General features: G+C 39.5%; 1 protein-coding gene across 2 annotated transcripts in view; it reads left to right on the top strand.

The window, feature by feature from the left end:
* Positions 1-13886, top strand: part of cpne1 (copine I) — a 38876-nt gene extending 24990 nt beyond the window's left edge. For both annotated transcript variants that reach the window (XM_051948140.1, XM_022213631.2), the window contains exons 4-16: positions 1682-1756; positions 1869-1940; positions 3399-3482; positions 3563-3652; positions 3737-3835; positions 3913-3999; positions 4884-4943; positions 5191-5324; positions 7037-7091; positions 7188-7242; positions 7530-7663; positions 7751-7987; positions 9299-13886. In XM_051948140.1, coding sequence (XP_051804100.1) covers positions 1682-1756; positions 1869-1940; positions 3399-3482; positions 3563-3652; positions 3737-3835; positions 3913-3999; positions 4884-4943; positions 5191-5324; positions 7037-7091; positions 7188-7242; positions 7530-7663; positions 7751-7987; positions 9299-9415 — 1299 coding nt within the window. In that variant the 3' untranslated portion in view covers positions 9416-13886. The remainder of the gene's footprint in view (positions 1-1681; positions 1757-1868; positions 1941-3398; positions 3483-3562; positions 3653-3736; positions 3836-3912; positions 4000-4883; positions 4944-5190; positions 5325-7036; positions 7092-7187; positions 7243-7529; positions 7664-7750; positions 7988-9298) is intronic.
* The last annotated feature ends 2423 nt before the right edge of the window (positions 13887-16309 follow it).

The raw sequence follows: 16309 nt of genomic DNA, 5'->3' as shown, positions 1-16309 counted from the left end.
CATGCTTAAGCGGCATGGGTCAGTGGGTAGAGTGGCCGTCTTGTAACTGAAAGGTTGCCGGTTCGATCCTCGGCCTGTCGTGCTCATGTCGAGGTGTCCCTGAGCAAGACACCTAACCCCTAATTGCTCCTGGTGGGTCGTGGTTAGCGCCTTGCATGGCAGCTTCCGCCGTGAATGTGTGTGTGAATGGGTAAATGTGACATATCATGTAAAGCGCTTTGGATAAAAGCGCTATATAAATACAAGCATTTACCATTTAAGCCAAAGCCCGGGACTCTGCACTACTGCTTATTGGGGCCCCCAATATGGCAGCTAGCCTAGCCCCGCTGGCCTCAAAGTTTAGCTGCCCGCTTAGTCGGATGCAACATCCAGGGTCCATTATAGATCAGTGCTTATCAGCCAGAAACTGTAGAAACAGGTTTGGATTTTCTGCTTTCCTACAGTCCTTGAACTACTCATCTGTGATTTTGTGCTGATCAGGATGCTTTACCAAAATCACTTTATTCTGCATATCCAAATTTCAAAATTCACCACAAATATACCATTTGCTTTAACTAGATTTTGTAAAAATATAACAATTCTGTGCTCTTTGACGTAACCAGGAACTATTAATGACTCAGATGTGACCAACAGTGACATGACAAAAATTTAAGGAGTTTTCTGTGAACTTTACCACAGTCCTTGAACTACTCATCTGTGATCTGCTGTTCAGCTGCCAAACTTTCTCAAAATTACTTTATTCTGTATGCATAAATTTAAAAATTCACCAAGAATATACCGTTTATTTTAACTAAATTCCATAAAACATGAAAAATTCTGCGCTCCTCTTCCTCAGTGCAACCAGGAAACTATTAATGACTCAGCTGTGACCGACAGTCATGTAACAAAAATTTAAGGAGTTTTCAATTTTCATACTTTTTGTTACATTTAAAATATATTGCAGGTATTTTGGATGGTTTATTAGTCATTTTTAGCATTTTTTTTTGTCACTGTGGGAAACTTTTGATTAAATTTGGAAAAGTTGGCGGTATTTTGTCTTTTTTTTTTTTTGGCTCACTGTGGACAAACACAACAGAAACACATCCAGGATACCAATGATTGTTTCTAGGACTCATAGACATTTAACTGCTGCAGTTTTACTGTTCAAACTATGATACATCCCACAATAGTGATGTTCAGTGTTGGTATTAGAAACAAAAACCAAGTTTAGTCTTTAGACTGTGACACCTGGATGGACGTAAAACTGATCTGGCTGCAGTTTTTAGCAGAACTCAAATGTCATGTGTTTATCTACTGAACTGATGAAGTTGTGAGGCTCAGAAATGATGGAAAAAGTAAAAAAAATAAAACATTTGGACCCACCTCTATGTATTTTGAGGGCCTGTAACTCTGAAAATGTTTAGTATGAAGATAAAACATGGCTTCATTAAATATACAAAAGTTATTGTAAATAAAAGAAATCGGCTGGTTTGTTTGACTTCTCGAAAGAATGATGCTGATATTTGATATTCTTAGCAATGTTTATGAGCACAATATGGATTTTGTGTGATTCCTCAGAGTTTTATTGAAGAGGCAGAAATGACTCTGGAGTTTATTGAATGTTACAAAACCAACACCGCCCTCTGCTGGGCAAACTGATGCATGATGGGAGTTTGTTGAGATGTTTCCGTCTCTGTTTCAGATCGTTTCCAGTAAATCTGTGACCAGACCTCTGCAGCTGAAGAAAAACAAACCAGCAGGGAAAGGAACCATCACCGTACGTACACAGAGAAACATTTAATGTTAAAGTTAAGCCCACAGATTATACAGCTAAAGCTAAGTTTAGTGCATGAGGATTCAGTACAGCTGAAGCCATGCTGTGTCTGCAGATCACAGCAGAGGAGATTAAGGACAACAGAGCCATCGTGTTGGAGCTGGAGGCCAAAAACCTTGACAAGAAGGTAATTCTGCTTCTAGTTTCTACTTTTCTTCATCCTCACTTCACTCTTCTTCTTTCTCGTCTCCTTCTCCACCTCCTGAGGTCTGTGTTGCAGCAGTTTGAATCTTTTCTAAGTTAATTTAATAAATCAGTCTGCAGCATTTTATCATCTTTTCAATTCAAACTGTAAACTAATTCAGCTTCTTCCTCTAAATCAGTAGCTTCAGTTGTAGCTTTACCCTCCGAATTTGAAGCAGTTTTGGGCGGTTTTCTCTTTCTTTACATTTTTATTCAGTGTTGTCTCATTTTTCACTGCATTATGAAGTCCTGAACCTCTGTGGAAACGGAACAAACATGAAGAAGGGGAGATACCTTAAATATGTCTTCTGTGCAGCAGTTAGAATGACTAAAATCAGAAAAAATGAAGTAAAATTTGAATTTCTTTCATTATATATCTTACAGTTTGGCCAAACAAAAGCTTAATTTTTTTGGGCCATGAAACTCTGTCGCATTTGAGTCATCAATGGCTGCACAATTTTTGTTTTTTGCAAAATCTTTCTGGATCAAAGGCTTTATTTTTGGCACATTTTTAAAAGATAAGACATGCAATTTTAAAATCATAACTTTAAGTTGAGATGTGATTGATTTAAAAAGACACAAAATCACCACAAACAGACCTAAAAATACCATTAAAAGATGCAAAATTACCACAAGAAGACACAAAGTCAACACAAAACAGAAATTTCCTAAAGAAAGATTAAAAATCACCACAGAGAGATGCAAAAATACCATAGAAGGTGCAAAATCACCACTTTTAAAACAAAACAGCAAGTGACTTGTTCAATTACCATCAGAAAGTTGACAATTTTTTCCTTTTTTTCTTTACACTTTCTTGATCTGATAAACATTGTAAATTTTGCTTCATTTGCGTTTAACAGATTCAGTTAAAGCAAAAAACAAATTTTCAGTGCAGTGAACTTCTTTGCTCCCTTTGTCTCCATCTAGTGTCGTAATTAAGCTATTACAGAACTAGGGCTGGACCCGAATATCCAAATACTCGGTTGTTACGATGGTATCCGAATATTAATTTTGAGATCCGAATATTCAGATCGAAGCAGAGCCTAAAGAGTATGTGCAGAACAACTGTGTGTCATATTCATGGTGAAAAAGGTCAAAATGTGTAAAAATCTCCAACAGAGCAAAGATTTCTGTGATGAAATTCGGGGTTCAGAGGGTTATTTTAAACTTTTCAGCCGTCTGCTCCGCTGATGGCTGCTTGTGTCCAGCAAATGTTCCCACTGTTCCCAGTTTGTTTCCATTTAAATCAAACAAACTTCAGCATTCGTTTTCTCCAACCTGTTCTGATTTCAGACCTGTCAACTCTTCACACGGTTTAACTCTGTGGGGTTCATCAGGAGGAAACTAGCTGAAGAATTTATGTTTCTGTTAATCTGACTGAGGATGTTTTGTGTATTTTCAGGATACATTTGGGAAGTCTGATCCGTTCCTGGAGTTTTTCAAACAAGGAGACGATGGAAAGTGGCAGCTGGTCCACAGAACGGAGGTAAACATTCAGAATTGAAATAAGAACACAGTCAGGATGAAGTCACTGTGATTACAGATGGTGCTTGTTTCTGTTTCTAGGTGGTGAAGAACAACCTGAATCCCACCTGGAAGAAGTTCACCGTTCCTCTGCAGACGTTCTGCAGCAGCGACTTGGACAGAACTCTGAAGGTTCCACCAATCAGAATCCACCTTCACCGAGAACCACCAGTCAGACCTGTCTCATTAACCCTCCTCTTCCTCCTCTTCCTCCAGGTGGATTGTTCTGATCACGACAGCGACGGATCGCACGACCTGATCGGTTCCTTCACCACGAAAGTCTCTGAGCTGCAGAAAGCTGGACAGGGTTCTCCAGTGAGTTCTGTTGAGGACAAACGTGACGTATTTGTGTTTGCTGGCTCTGAAGTCGCTGATGTGTTTTTGTTCTCCAGGTGGAATTCGACTGCATCCATCCTGAGAAACAGAAGAAGAAGAAGAGCTACAAGAACTCTGGAGTCGTCTGTGTGAAGAACTGCAAGGTAGAGACTACATTACCCAGAGTTCCTCTGTGGGAGCAGCTGGGGATAAAAGGAAGAACAGAAAAGTGTTATTGTGCCTTTTTATTTTACTTGATGACACGGTGGCGATATGTAATATAATACAGGTCCAGAACAAGGCTAGTCAGCTAGCAGTAGTAGTAGAAGTAGCTGTTGAGGAACCAGGAAAGGCTCTGTGGTCTCAGCAATGTCCCGCCCACAGCTCTCTCTGATTGGTTACGTGTCACCAATATCAGCCAATCAGCAAGCTTCTGTCTTGCTCTGTGTGTTCACATAAACTGTATTATAATACAGCTGACCTTCTAATAAAGCTGAAGTTTCTATTGACTTAAACTACTTCAGACTATATGTTAACCAGCAGTCCCTATTTAATAACGTCGTCTGAAAAACATACCAAACGATAATTTACAGCTGCTGCTAAAGTCAATGAAAAACCACAAAATAAGGAGAAAATGATCTGATCATGCTGCTCTGTGCTGTAAATTATCCACTGTATCCATGTTGCTACTGAACTTTTTCACTTTAGGGGTTTAATGGAAACTTGGATTTCTTTTTGAGGTGCTCTTCAATATTATTCATGTTTTCACTTTAAAACATTTGTTTCCTTTTCATACTGAGCTGCTTTTATATGTTGACATACAGTTTGTCATTTTAAATTAAATGAAATGTTCACGTTGCTTATTTGGGGTAAAGTTTGTCGACTAAATAGTAAAATAGTCATCAGTGACAGCTCTAAATGTGTCTGTTCTGTGCCCCTGACAGCTGCCAGATAAAGGATTTGGCTTTTGTGCATCGCCACATCTTAACACTCGTTTTTTCTCTGACTCATGTATGAAGACTCACTGATCATTGCTGTTTTTCTGCAGCTGGTGGCTCAGTACACCTTCCTGGACTATGTGATGGGCGGCTGCCAGATCAACTTCACCGTATGTCAACATCTACAAACAAACATGTTACAAATGGTTTATTTTTCCAAATAATTCACATCCAGTGTTACAGGAAGCACATCTTTACAGACACTTAAAGCTGGTTGACCTCCGTATCTTTAGGTGGCCTTTAAACTTCACCGTTCTGTTCTGTTATCTGACCAACAACTCAGTTTACAGGCATGTAGGTGAATGTTTGTATTTGCTGGTTATTGAGTGTCTTGTTTATGTTGTGTGAACGTTGCAGGTTGGGATCGACTTCACCGGCTCTAACGGTGATCCTCGCTCACCAAACTCTCTGCACTACATGAGTCCAGACGGGCTGAACCAGTACCTGTCTGCTCTGTGGTCTGTGGGCCAAGTGGTTCAGGACTACGACACGTTAGTACACAAACTACACAACCTGAACATCTGACACACTCCACACCAAGCTCTAAACCCAACACACATACAGTTTGTGTGAAATGTCGCCTAAATGTCAACTAATTCAAAATTGTGTCACCTGCCAGTAATCAGATTACTTCGAAATAGAACAGTAAAGTATTTTCTCTGATGTCAAATTACAAACTAACAGTCTAGATTTACTGCAGACTAGGAGTCGTCTAGTCGATCTTTTGTTTTGTCCTCTGTTGGTGCATCTATAAATATCATCTCAACACCTTTAGACACTCATTCACACCACTGTCAGGACTAACATTCACTGTGGTAGAACTGGTCAGCTTCAGATCAAACATCTGGACTCCATCTGAGTCCAACAAATTCATCTTCATCTGACCAAAAAATCCCAACATTCATCAGGCTCTTTGTCATGTTCTTCAGCTTAACTCTGAAAGTTTTGTTCTGAACAACAGTGTGGGTGTTTTTCTTTTCCTCCGTCCACAGAGGTTGATGTTCTGAAGTGTCCTTCACTGAGCTTCACACAAACTCTGATTTCCATTGATAACTCCTGAACCAAGTCTGAAGCAGCTGCTGCCTGTTTTTCACAGCTAGATGGTGAAAGTAGTTCAGTGTCTGTGGAGTCATTTTAGGAGGACGACCACAGCAGCCCTGATTAGTGCTGCTATGACTCCTTCTATACCTCCTGATCACTGCTGACTGTGGTTCACTGATGTTTAGTTGATCTACACGGATCATTTTTCATCTCTGTGAAGTCCCTCAGTCAGATTTTTCAGTTTCAGTTGTGTTCAGTTCTTTTCTATGTGGAGCCATATGCAAACAAAGGTACAGCTCATTGGTTAAAAGCTGAGAAAGTTTTGCTGTTCAGAGCTCATTTTAGAACCATGTTCATGCAGTTAGACTGTTTGGAAATCAAAGATCACTCAGTGCAGTTCTCTGGATTCACTTTTACGGCAGTGAGTTGCTAGTTTTGAGCCTAAATTTTTAGTACAATCTTTAACCATGCCTGACGTGTACGTCAGCGGGGTTACTGCATTCACTTCGGTATCTGGCTGGCTGGCTGGGTAAGTGTGTGTGTGTGTGTGTGTGTGTGTGTGTGTGTATGTCCGTTCAGATATCTCTGGAAGTGCTGAAGTCAGGATGATCAAACTTGACACTGAAGATCGGTCTAAGGTCCCCTGCTCAGTTGTGGAGTTAGAGATCAGCAGGTCAAGGTCACAGGGGTCACTTAGCGCATTTCTTGCATATTGCATCATTTGTATAGGAAGGGATATACGTAGGATGATCAAAATTGATTCAGAGTATCATGCATGGGTGTGGTTCAGCCATCTACTGAGGGCTTTTCTAGTTCTACAAGTGTTTGTTTTTGATTTTTATAAAAGGAAATATTCTGCTGTTCCACTTAGAAATAATGCAGTTATCAAGGAGTGATACAATATAGAATATTTTGACATTTAAGTGATATTGCACATTCTATACTCCAGATCTTAAACCCTCGTTCCTGCACCTTAAACTTTACATTTTATACACCGTTATCTCAGCATCTACACCATTTTCCCAACAAACTAGAACCTTCATTCCACCTCCTACACTCTAATTCATGCGTCTTACAGCCTGAACTCTGAACTCTTGTGGAGAACCAAAATGCGTTTACTAGTTTGACTCTAACAGTAGTTATTTTGTGTTTCTCGTTTCAGTGATAAACTTTTTCCAGCTTTCGGTTTCGGAGCCAAACTGCCTCCAGATTACCAGGTCAGCTCCCCGTGTGACTTTATTTTTATCCTTAACCCCACTCAGTGTTGTCGTAAATGTCTGACTTATTAATCTCTGGTGTTGTTCATCCTGCAGGCGGCGCACCACGAGTTTGCCCTGAACTTCAACCCCACTAACCCCTACTGCCAAGGTAGAAAAAGTGTCGTCTATTCAACATTTTAACAGCTCTTCTTCTGTTCAAATTGGGGCGTTCTAGAACCTGTCAGGTTCAGAGGATTGGCTACTTTAAGTTTGGTAATTTAATCCATTTACTTCCAATCTCATGACCTGCTCCTGCAAAGAGAATCTGAGATGAAAAACAGGAGAAAAACTATTAAATGTTCTAAAAAAAAAACCCACACAAAACATGTCCAGATTTTAGAATAACAATCATTTCAAATCTGTTTTCACAAATCAGTCTTTCCTTCCGTCTCTCAGGCATTCAGGGGATTGTTGAAGCCTACAGGATGGTTCTTCCTCAGCTCCGACTGTCTGGACCAACAAACTTCTCTCCCATCATCAACCACGTCGCCTCCATCGCTGCCGGCGCTGCTCAGGCCAACAGCGCCTCAGTGAGGATTTTACCCTGAAAACACCAGAAATAAAACCGACTCAAAACACGCAGCCAGAGTTTGACCTGTGTCTGCTTGTCTCTGCAGCAATACTTCGTCCTCCTCATCCTCACTGACGGAGAGATCACAGACTTTGACCAGACCAGAGACGCCATCGTCCGGGCGTCACGGCTTCCTCTGTCCATCATCATCGTCGGGGTCGGTCCGGCCGACTTTAAGGCCATGGAGCTCCTGGATGGAGACAACGGCGTGCTGAGGTCAACGGTCGGGGAGGCCGTGGCCAGAGACATCGTCCAGTTTGTCCCATTCAGAAAGTTCAAGGACGTAAGGCTCTGTGTTGTTTACAGTCAGTTATAATGAGAAAACAAACAGAAAGGATTCATCGTCCTCCTTAAAATCCTGTCACAAGGTTTGTCTGTAAATCTCTTCACCTGTCTGAGGCTGTGAAGGTGTTTCAGTGCATCCATCCTGACAGACTTAAACGTTTAGTTGTTGTCTTTTCTGTGAGAAGTGAAGTCCTGCTTCACTGTTTAGTGTATAAATCCTGCAGAACTGGTTTATTAATGTCAGACGTCTGAACTGGATAAATCAGATGATATCTTACAGGTTGTTTAGTGCAGAATTTCACCTTTGTGTGACTTTTCTTCTCCTGAGAAAACCAAGTGGGAATTTTATACCATTGCTATATTAATTTCTCTATTAACACTTCATCTGAGCTTCATATTAATTTTATAGAATAGTTTAATCATTACATTAATCCTCCATACTCTGAGCAGTTTCTGGGTGGTTTTGCTCCTGCCACACATTTTTTTCTGAGACCAACATTTCTGTCCAACATTTTTCCAAGTGTCCACAAGGTGTTGCTAAGATTTTTTTTTTTCCAAAATGAAGGTGCTGCATACTTTAGATATTTAACTATTTCCACTTTTCATTACTATCCGTATTTGTCTTCCCTCAGCTCTGTGTAAACACTGCATGCAGTTCAGCTGAAAAGTCTTTTTCTTTGTCCTGTGATGGTTGTTGAGTCATGAATAGCTTCATGGTTGCATCAACAAGCTCAGAGTTTTTTAAGTTTTTAATGAATCTGGTTCAAGCAAATGCTTAATTTTTCAGCCAATTTTTAAATTAAACTTGTAGAATAAAGTGATTTTGATGAATGATCACTTTCCTGATGGAGCTGTACGTCACAGATAGTAGTTCAAAGACCGTCAGAAAATTGTAAACATCACAGGTCTTGCTGTTTTTATGGTTTCTTGATGATAAATGGTGTAACTTTTTTTTCTCCTGCCAGAGAATTAATAACCAGTATGAACAGGAGAAGCAATTGCAGCAAGAAAAACCTGTTTCAGTTTTCATATTGGCAAATGACTGATTTTATTATATAAATTAGACACTTTAAGACAGACCTAAAGGACTGCATGTAGCTTTTTCTCAATCAGTGAATTCATTTTTTGGTCTAAAATGTCAGATGATGGTAAAAGATGTGGATGAAGAATACAAATGTCTTGTTTTGTCCACAATCTGCAGATATTCACTTTTTGTTCAACAGAAGGAAACAAACTAAAAGATGTTTGCATTTAATAAGCTGCAGTCTGACTGTATGTTTGTTTTGTCATCATGTTTCTGTCTGTCCAGGCTCCCCAGGCGGCTCTGGCTCAGTCTGTCCTCGCTGAGGTTCCAAACCAGCTGGTGTCTTACTTCAAAATGAGAGGCTTTGACCCAATGAAACCACAAGCTGCTCCCAAACCCTGAACCCCCCACATGGCCTAAACCCACTACCTGCATTCCCGAAACCACCTCCATCTCATTCCAGCTTCCACCCAAAAAATTCGACCAATCTTCATGGACCAACCTGATGTGTCAGCCAATCACAAAGCAGCACTCTGCTGTCAGCCAATCAGGACGCCAGGGGCAAACATCCCCAGTTTGTTTGTTTTTTGTCAAGTTTATATCCGCTGTGTTTCCAGGTTTCTCTCTTCAGTAAGTGGAATGATAATAATGTAGATTATAGATTATATTTTATTCCTTCTGCTGCTTCCACAGTATCTATGCAGATCACATGTGTTTGCTAACACGTGTGTGATAATCAGAGCCACACACACACACACAAAATACACATCATGTCGGCCATTTTGGCTCCATATTCCTCCTCTCTGACTGTTGCTGTAGTAACAGAAGACGGTCATATCGCCTGTATTCCCATTCAGTTCAGTACAATCTGAGTTTTATTATAGCAGCCTCTAGTGGTCAGAAGAGGAACTGCAGGCTGTGTGTGTGTGTGTGTGTGTGTGTGTGTGTGTGTGTGTGTGTGGAGGCTCTGAGGAGCTTTATTCATCAGGTGCCAATACTTTGCACTTTGCTGTTGCACTTAATGCTGGAAAACTGTTATATGAATGATATTTTATTCTCCTAATCATAGCTTTAATCTCATAGCTTTACTAAAAACTTTACTGTTGCCTTAGAGTAGACTTTAGTGTAGCCCGTGTGATGCTGCTTCAGCCTGGATGTTGATGTGTGTTGATGCGGCCATTTTGGCTCCCAGCGTTTCACACATGATGTCGTCGTCGTTTTAGGTTCAGCTTGTCATCATGCTATCATCTGAACGCAGCTCGTCTCCATTCAGGGATCATTTTAAAGGCCAAAAATGCAACAGGTGGGCAGTTCATCAAAAAGTACCATGACAGCACCTGTAAAGATCAAAAACTGTACCTGATTTAACTTTGGTTGCCATCCCTCTGGAAGGAGTCTCTTTGTGCAGTGGTACTCTGCTCCTAGTGCTCCTGTAATTCTTGTAACACTTCACTAAAGTCACATTATTTACACAATAAGCTCCATCTGTGATGAGCTGAATCTCTGAAACTGGAGTTTCATTTTGGGGAAGAGGAGCTTTTACGCTCTGGCTGATTTGGAACATTTTCATGCCATTGCATCTCAGTTCAGGTGGTTTTTAATGTTCCTGAACGTCACACAGCATGACTCATGATAGTTGCTGCTCACACGAGTCACAGTCGTGACAGTGACATACCACCAACTGCCTTGGGACTTTTTGATCAACCTTCCTTAGTTCGCTGTCAAATGTGCGACATACAGATGATAAAATGCACGTTATGCAAACTTTCAGAAAATCTAATTGAACTTCCTGCTGGAGATGAAAACTAAACATCTAAAAAACAAAGAGCTAGTAAAAAAACGATTGCAATTATATAGGAGTAAGAAATGCAAAGCATAGACAACATTAAAGTTCTTAAAACAAAGACGTGTCTGATAGTAAAGTGCCTTATTGAATGAAAGGAATGTTTGCTGGGAGCCAAAAGACATCTGAGATGCATTCAGGTCATCTGAACATTTAACCACCAAGGCACCTTAAAGTTTGATTAATATTTCTGACTTCTGATTGAGGGTTGATTTCGGTTTCTTCTTCGCATGACTTTGATGATCATTGAAGCCACGTTTCCACCACAGGAACTTTTTCAAGGAACTAAGAACCTTCTGAGGAACTCATTTCTTCAGCCTTTTGTATTTTATTGCAGGTGTTGTAGCCGCTATCAGCTAATGTTGATTTAGAAGTAGACAAAGCTTTAGCTCCTTGGATTAGTTCCTGGAACGAAGCATTCAGGGTGCGTTTGGTGGAAACGCAGCTTTAGATGTTCTCAGGCTCCAAAGTTTAACCTGAATGCGATTAGCTGAGCAGCATCACACTGAGGGTTTTTAAAAGTCTGCCATTTTGGTGTTTCTGCACTAACAAACTGTCTCCTAAACTCCTGGAATAACCTGAACACACCAACAGTGTTGAGATGCTGAAATGTGTCAAAACTCATGTTTACTGCAGCAAAGCCACGTTTAACGTCATTAAAAGTAAAATGAAAACGCACCGCGGCAGACGCTTCAACTGTTACCACTTTTAAACACTTTAACTCACTTTGAATTGTTTTTGTGCCTTTATTACCGACAGTAGGGAAATGACAGGAGAGAAGAGTCCCTGGTTTAACTTGAACATTGTGGTTTTTAATTTGACTTGATCCTCTGAACTTCAAAATTTAACAGTGTGAAGAGTAAGTTACCTTTTAGACAATCACCAAAATACACCATTCATCAGAGCCAGAATCTTTGACTTTTACATTTTCCAACTGTCCTTAAACTACTCATCTGTGTGTCGCCGTTCCATTGAGAAAATGACCAAATTTAAGCTTGATATTGTGATATTTGAACAAAATGTCTTTATTCTACATGTTTAATTTAAAAATTCTTGGTACAAATCTAAAGTTATTGACTCCACTGTGACCAACAGTAATGTAACAAAAAAATCTGAGTTTTCAACTTTATATTGCAGTGAAAAATGAGCCCACAGTGAGTAAAAATGAGGAAAATACCCCACCCAGAGACTGTTGTTTGGAGTTCAGAGGGTTAAATCACCTTTTAACTTCTTTAGATCACCACTTGTACTGTAGATGATTAAATAAATGACATTAATTATCAGGAAACATTAACCCGAGAATCAGAAATACTTCTTTAGAGGCCATTTTTGTCCTTTTACATCCAGTTTTTACACATTTTGGAAGGTTTTTTTTAGACATGCTACATTTGTTTTTTATATCGTTTGTATTGATCTGTTTTTTTAAGATGAGCAAAGAAAGATGGAAGACCATGAGATGTGGTTGAAAGCTCTGGAAAAAGGCAAGTTCAGAACATTTTGTCAAACATATCAGTTGTGTATTTTTAGTTGAAAACGGTGTTTTATGTAGCAGCCATTCACATTTATTCAAGTTTATTTCTTTATTAAAAATGACGGCAGAAAACTTCACCTGCATCTTATCGACTAAGGTTTAAATCAGAGATTGAACAGACGACAAATCAGAATAGAAGTGTTGATTTCTGAGTCAGAAATTCGGAACAAGAACATTTTCTCCGTCTGTTTTCCAGTATTTTATTCTTGTGTTACTTTCAGATTAATTTCCTTTTATATTGCGCCAATTCAGAACTCCTATCATCTCAAAGTGCTCCACGTGGTAAGATTAGCTCGATCCACAATTTTGGGAACATCTTTAGAAACGTGTTTTATGTGGGGAACTGTCATTTACTTGTCTCCAGAAAACAATCCTACCAACTACTCTGCAAAGTTTGTTCAGGTGAACCAGATTCTGCAGCAGCTTCATCAGCTGAGATGCACTAAATGGACCATAGGTTCAGGTTTTTATGTTGCCAAGAAGCTGCAGATTTCTTTGAAGTAAACTTCACCTAGCTGCTGTTTGTTTTTCATTTTGTGGGTTCCACTTTGCCGAAAGAAAATCTTGTTGTGTTTTAAAGAAGCTTAACTTTTTATTTCAAAGCAACTGTTAATGAAGCAAAGCGACTATCTGAAAATCACGATGGAGATCTGGGACCTGATCCATAAAAACAGTCTAAAATCAAAGTCTGAAACTTAACTATAATGATGCTAACAAATCAGTCACGGCTAAACTGGTCCCATTAAGTTCACAACATCAGGCTTTCAAAAAGATTCAGACTGCGCTTTCCTGTTGGTCACTGTAACAGGATATCTAGTTAAACAACAACTGAGGCGAAGTCTGACAGCCTGACAGCTAGTTAGCCTGATAGTTTGTTAGCCTAACAGTTAGCCTGGCAGTTTGTTAGCCTGGCAGTTGACCATATGGTTATCTTGACAGCCAAACAGTTACCCTGCCAGTTAGCTTGATAGTCTGACAGTTAACTGACAATTAGCCTACCCATTAGCCTGACAGTTAGCCTGCCCTGGACCGGCATAGTTTTGCCTTCATCTTCAGAAAAACTGAGCTTGAACTAGTTTGAATTTTATTTATGGAACAAAAATAACCCAAATATAAGTCAGACTAACTGGAATAAACCTAAATAATCTGGTAAACTGACTTTATGGAACAGGCCCAGATCTAAATTCTGCTGTACGTAAGGTCACATGGTGCTGTGACATCATCACGTAAAGGAGGAAACTTCACAGCTTCAGTTCAGGAAGAAAAACTAAACTTTAAAAATGAGGGAAAGTGTGAAAGAACTGCACTTCCCATGATGCTGTGGTGCTCCATTGTAGGCTGAGATTAAACAGCATCATGTGACCACCAGCTCTAACTTCTTCAAGCATCTACTAACCAGTATAACCAACCAGTGTAACTAACCAGTGTAACCAGTAAGATCACGACTGGTCGATTGCTGCATGTTTGGATCCAATAAAGACAACTTGGGAAAAGAAGAAGGTCTCTTTGTTTTATTTCAGTGTGAAGAGCTGCTGTTTTAACAAACTTTATTCCAGACTGCGTTTCTATTTTCTGTCTCCACATTTTACCAGAGCTCAGATATGAACCTTTTTTCTACAAACTTATCACTGCCATAAAGTTCTTTCATTCTAATCTGATTTAACAGAGAAACAGCCACAGTAAACCAGAGAGTAACTTTAATTCAGCTTGTTTTGATTCAGAACTATTTCTTCATTTTATTTATTTACTTATTTTTTAGTTTCTTTACAGTTGAAAGGAGAAAAAGGCAAAGAGCAGATTATGGGCTGTTTAGGAAGTCTTGACTTTTGAAACATCTGCTATTTAAAATGTATAAATACCAGGACGGACTTGACTTCTGAGTCTCCTCCTTTGTGTTGTCAGTTAAAGAACTTTAAATGTTTGTTTTTATAAATAGAGTTCATATTAGTTTATTAACAGTTGGAATTAATGTCATTTACAGACAAAACTGTGGCATAAAGGACCTCCTTCTTTGTCTTAATTTGCTTCTGTGTGTGTAGTAGTGTGTGTGTTTTCCAAGGAGGAAACGTGTTGAGCAACTCTATTTGCCTTCTCAAACATGATAGAGGACCTGCCCTAATAGACTTCATGTACAGAAACTCAGAAACTCTGCAGTTAGTTTCCACCTGCTGAGAGACAGTTGGGTCAGAGACGCCATGTAGACGGACAGACAGACAGACAGGGGTCGACCATCATGTCCATCACCGTGAACCTGAAGAGGATCTCCAACCTGCCGGGTCGATCCGACAGGAAGGTCGAGCTCAGCTTCAGAGGTGAGAACGGGCTTGTGTTGTTAAGTTAAAGTTACAGAGAAACCAGAGATGTTCAGACCGCCAGCTACCTGACAACAGGCAGTGAAAATACAAATACTAGACAGTAAAAATACTACACTGGAGGGGAAAGTACTGTTTAAAAGAACACAAATATCAGCAGCAAAGTGTCCTTACAGTCCTCTTTGTGCTTTTTGTGATTATTTTGTCTCTTTGTGGTCATTCTGTGTTTGTTGTGGTTGGGGTTGTTTTTTTAGTTTTGCCTTTCTTAATTGTTTGTGTCTCTCTGAGGTCATTTTGTGTTTCGTTATTGTTTTGTGTCTCTGAATTCTTGTCATGAGTCTGTTGGTCACAGCTGAGTCACTCATGGCTTATCAGCTGCACAAAGGTGCACACATTTTTTGTTTACACAGAATCTGTTTCGTGAGAACGGATTATTTGTTACATCTTTTGAATTGAGACGTGCAATAGCGTGACTTCCATGAAATAGCTCAACTTTAATCTTGGATTTGGAAAATGATATTGGTGTAATTTGATGATTCTTAGTGTTTTTATGGTTTCTGGTTCTGATAAATGATGTAATTTTGGTATTTTCTTTTAAAAAGATAACTTCGGAGGGTTAAAGAAGAATACATTTGTAATATCAAGTCACAGTTTACACAGTTCAGCCACAACATTAAAACCACCCACAGGTGAAGTGAGTAACACTGATCACCTGGTTGCCATGGCAGCCGTCAGCAGGTGAACAGTTGGCTCTAAAAGTTGATGTGTTGAAGCAGAAAAAATATGCAGGGTGAAGATCTATCTGTGCTTCTTTGATGTCATTTTGTGTCTCTTTATATTTGTTTCACTTCTTTTTGTCATGTTTTTGTGGCTCGTTGTGTCTTTTTGTGGTTATTTGGGGATTATTTGTAGTCATTTTGTGTATGTGGCCATTTTGTGTGTTATTTCTGATAGTTTTGTATCTTTATACACTTGGTTTTGTTTGTCTTTGTGAGCATTTTGTGTCCTATGCCATAGTTTAGTGTCTCCGTATGGTCATTTTGTGCATTTTGTGGAAATTTCATATCCTTTTATGATAATTTTCTGTCCTTTGTGGTGCTTTTATGTTATTTGTGGTTGTTTTGTGTCTGTTGGTGTTCCTTTTGCATCTTTTGTGGTTGTTTGTCTCTTTCTGTTCAGTTTTTTATCTTTTATGTTCTTGCTTTGTGTCTGTATGTTACTGTTTTTGTCTGTTTCTGGCCATTTTTTTTTATTTTTATGTGGTTGTTTTGTGTTTCTCTGTGGTTGTAGGTAAAAGTGCCAAAGTTTTTATTTGACACTCTGTCCTCAAAGACTGCTCTGTGTTCTAGCTGAAATTAGTTTAACCTGGGCTACTAATCAGAAGGTCAAAAGTTCAAACCCCAATGCAGCCACTGTTGGGCCCTTGAGCAAGGTCCTTATAGCCCTTCCTGCTCCAGGGGTGCTGTACCGCAACTGCCCCTGTGCTCTGATATGAAAAGAAAAATCAGAATTATCCCTCGTGGGATTAATAAGGAAAAATTAAAAAAGAATAATAATTTTAAAAACAGCTGGTTTAGAAGAGGCCAAAGCAGCAGTGCCGTTGCTATGGT

This window comes from Acanthochromis polyacanthus, chromosome 5 (genome assembly GCF_021347895.1).
Source record: "Acanthochromis polyacanthus isolate Apoly-LR-REF ecotype Palm Island chromosome 5, KAUST_Apoly_ChrSc, whole genome shotgun sequence".
NCBI classification, from domain to species: Eukaryota; Metazoa; Chordata; class Actinopteri; family Pomacentridae; genus Acanthochromis; species Acanthochromis polyacanthus.
Note: the sequence above shows the minus strand (reverse complement) of the source record. Positions and strands in the feature narration are given on the sequence as shown.